Below are 321 nucleotides of genomic sequence, written 5' to 3'. Positions count from 1 at the left end.
CTCAACTGGGTGCATTTGTTTTTCAGGAAGTCCTTCCAAGTCTCCAACAAAGAGGCCCAACCCACCCCCAATGAAGATGGTGGAGGTGCCCCAAGTATTGGCCATTTTTAATGAGGTCTATGGCTCTCGTGTTATCTCTGCTGTAACAGATGCCCCGGAGAGCTTTCCCCTGCAACAAAAGGTGTTGATATGCAGTCTGCTGTTGATTATGAAGCATGCCAAGTCAAAGGATCTCAATCTTGGCAAGGTGAGGAACTAACAGGATTGTTTTCTTGAACATTAGTCTCAGTAGTTTGATATACCTTCAATTACTATTTGAAA

General features: G+C 43.9%; 1 protein-coding gene across 1 annotated transcript in view; it reads left to right on the top strand.

Moving 5' to 3' along the window:
- Nucleotides 1-321, top strand: part of LOC119593126 (cell division control protein 6 homolog) — an 8,453-nt gene that overhangs the window by 6,853 nt on the left and 1,279 nt on the right. The window contains 1 exon segment of the mRNA XM_037942091.1: nucleotides 27-247. Coding sequence (XP_037798019.1) covers nucleotides 27-247 — 221 coding nt within the window.

Source organism: Penaeus monodon, chromosome 31 (assembly GCF_015228065.2).
Source record: "Penaeus monodon isolate SGIC_2016 chromosome 31, NSTDA_Pmon_1, whole genome shotgun sequence".
NCBI lineage: Eukaryota > Metazoa > Arthropoda > Malacostraca > Decapoda > Penaeidae > Penaeus > Penaeus monodon.
The sequence above is the reverse complement of the archived record's forward strand: the minus strand, read 5'-3'. Positions and strand labels throughout refer to the sequence as shown.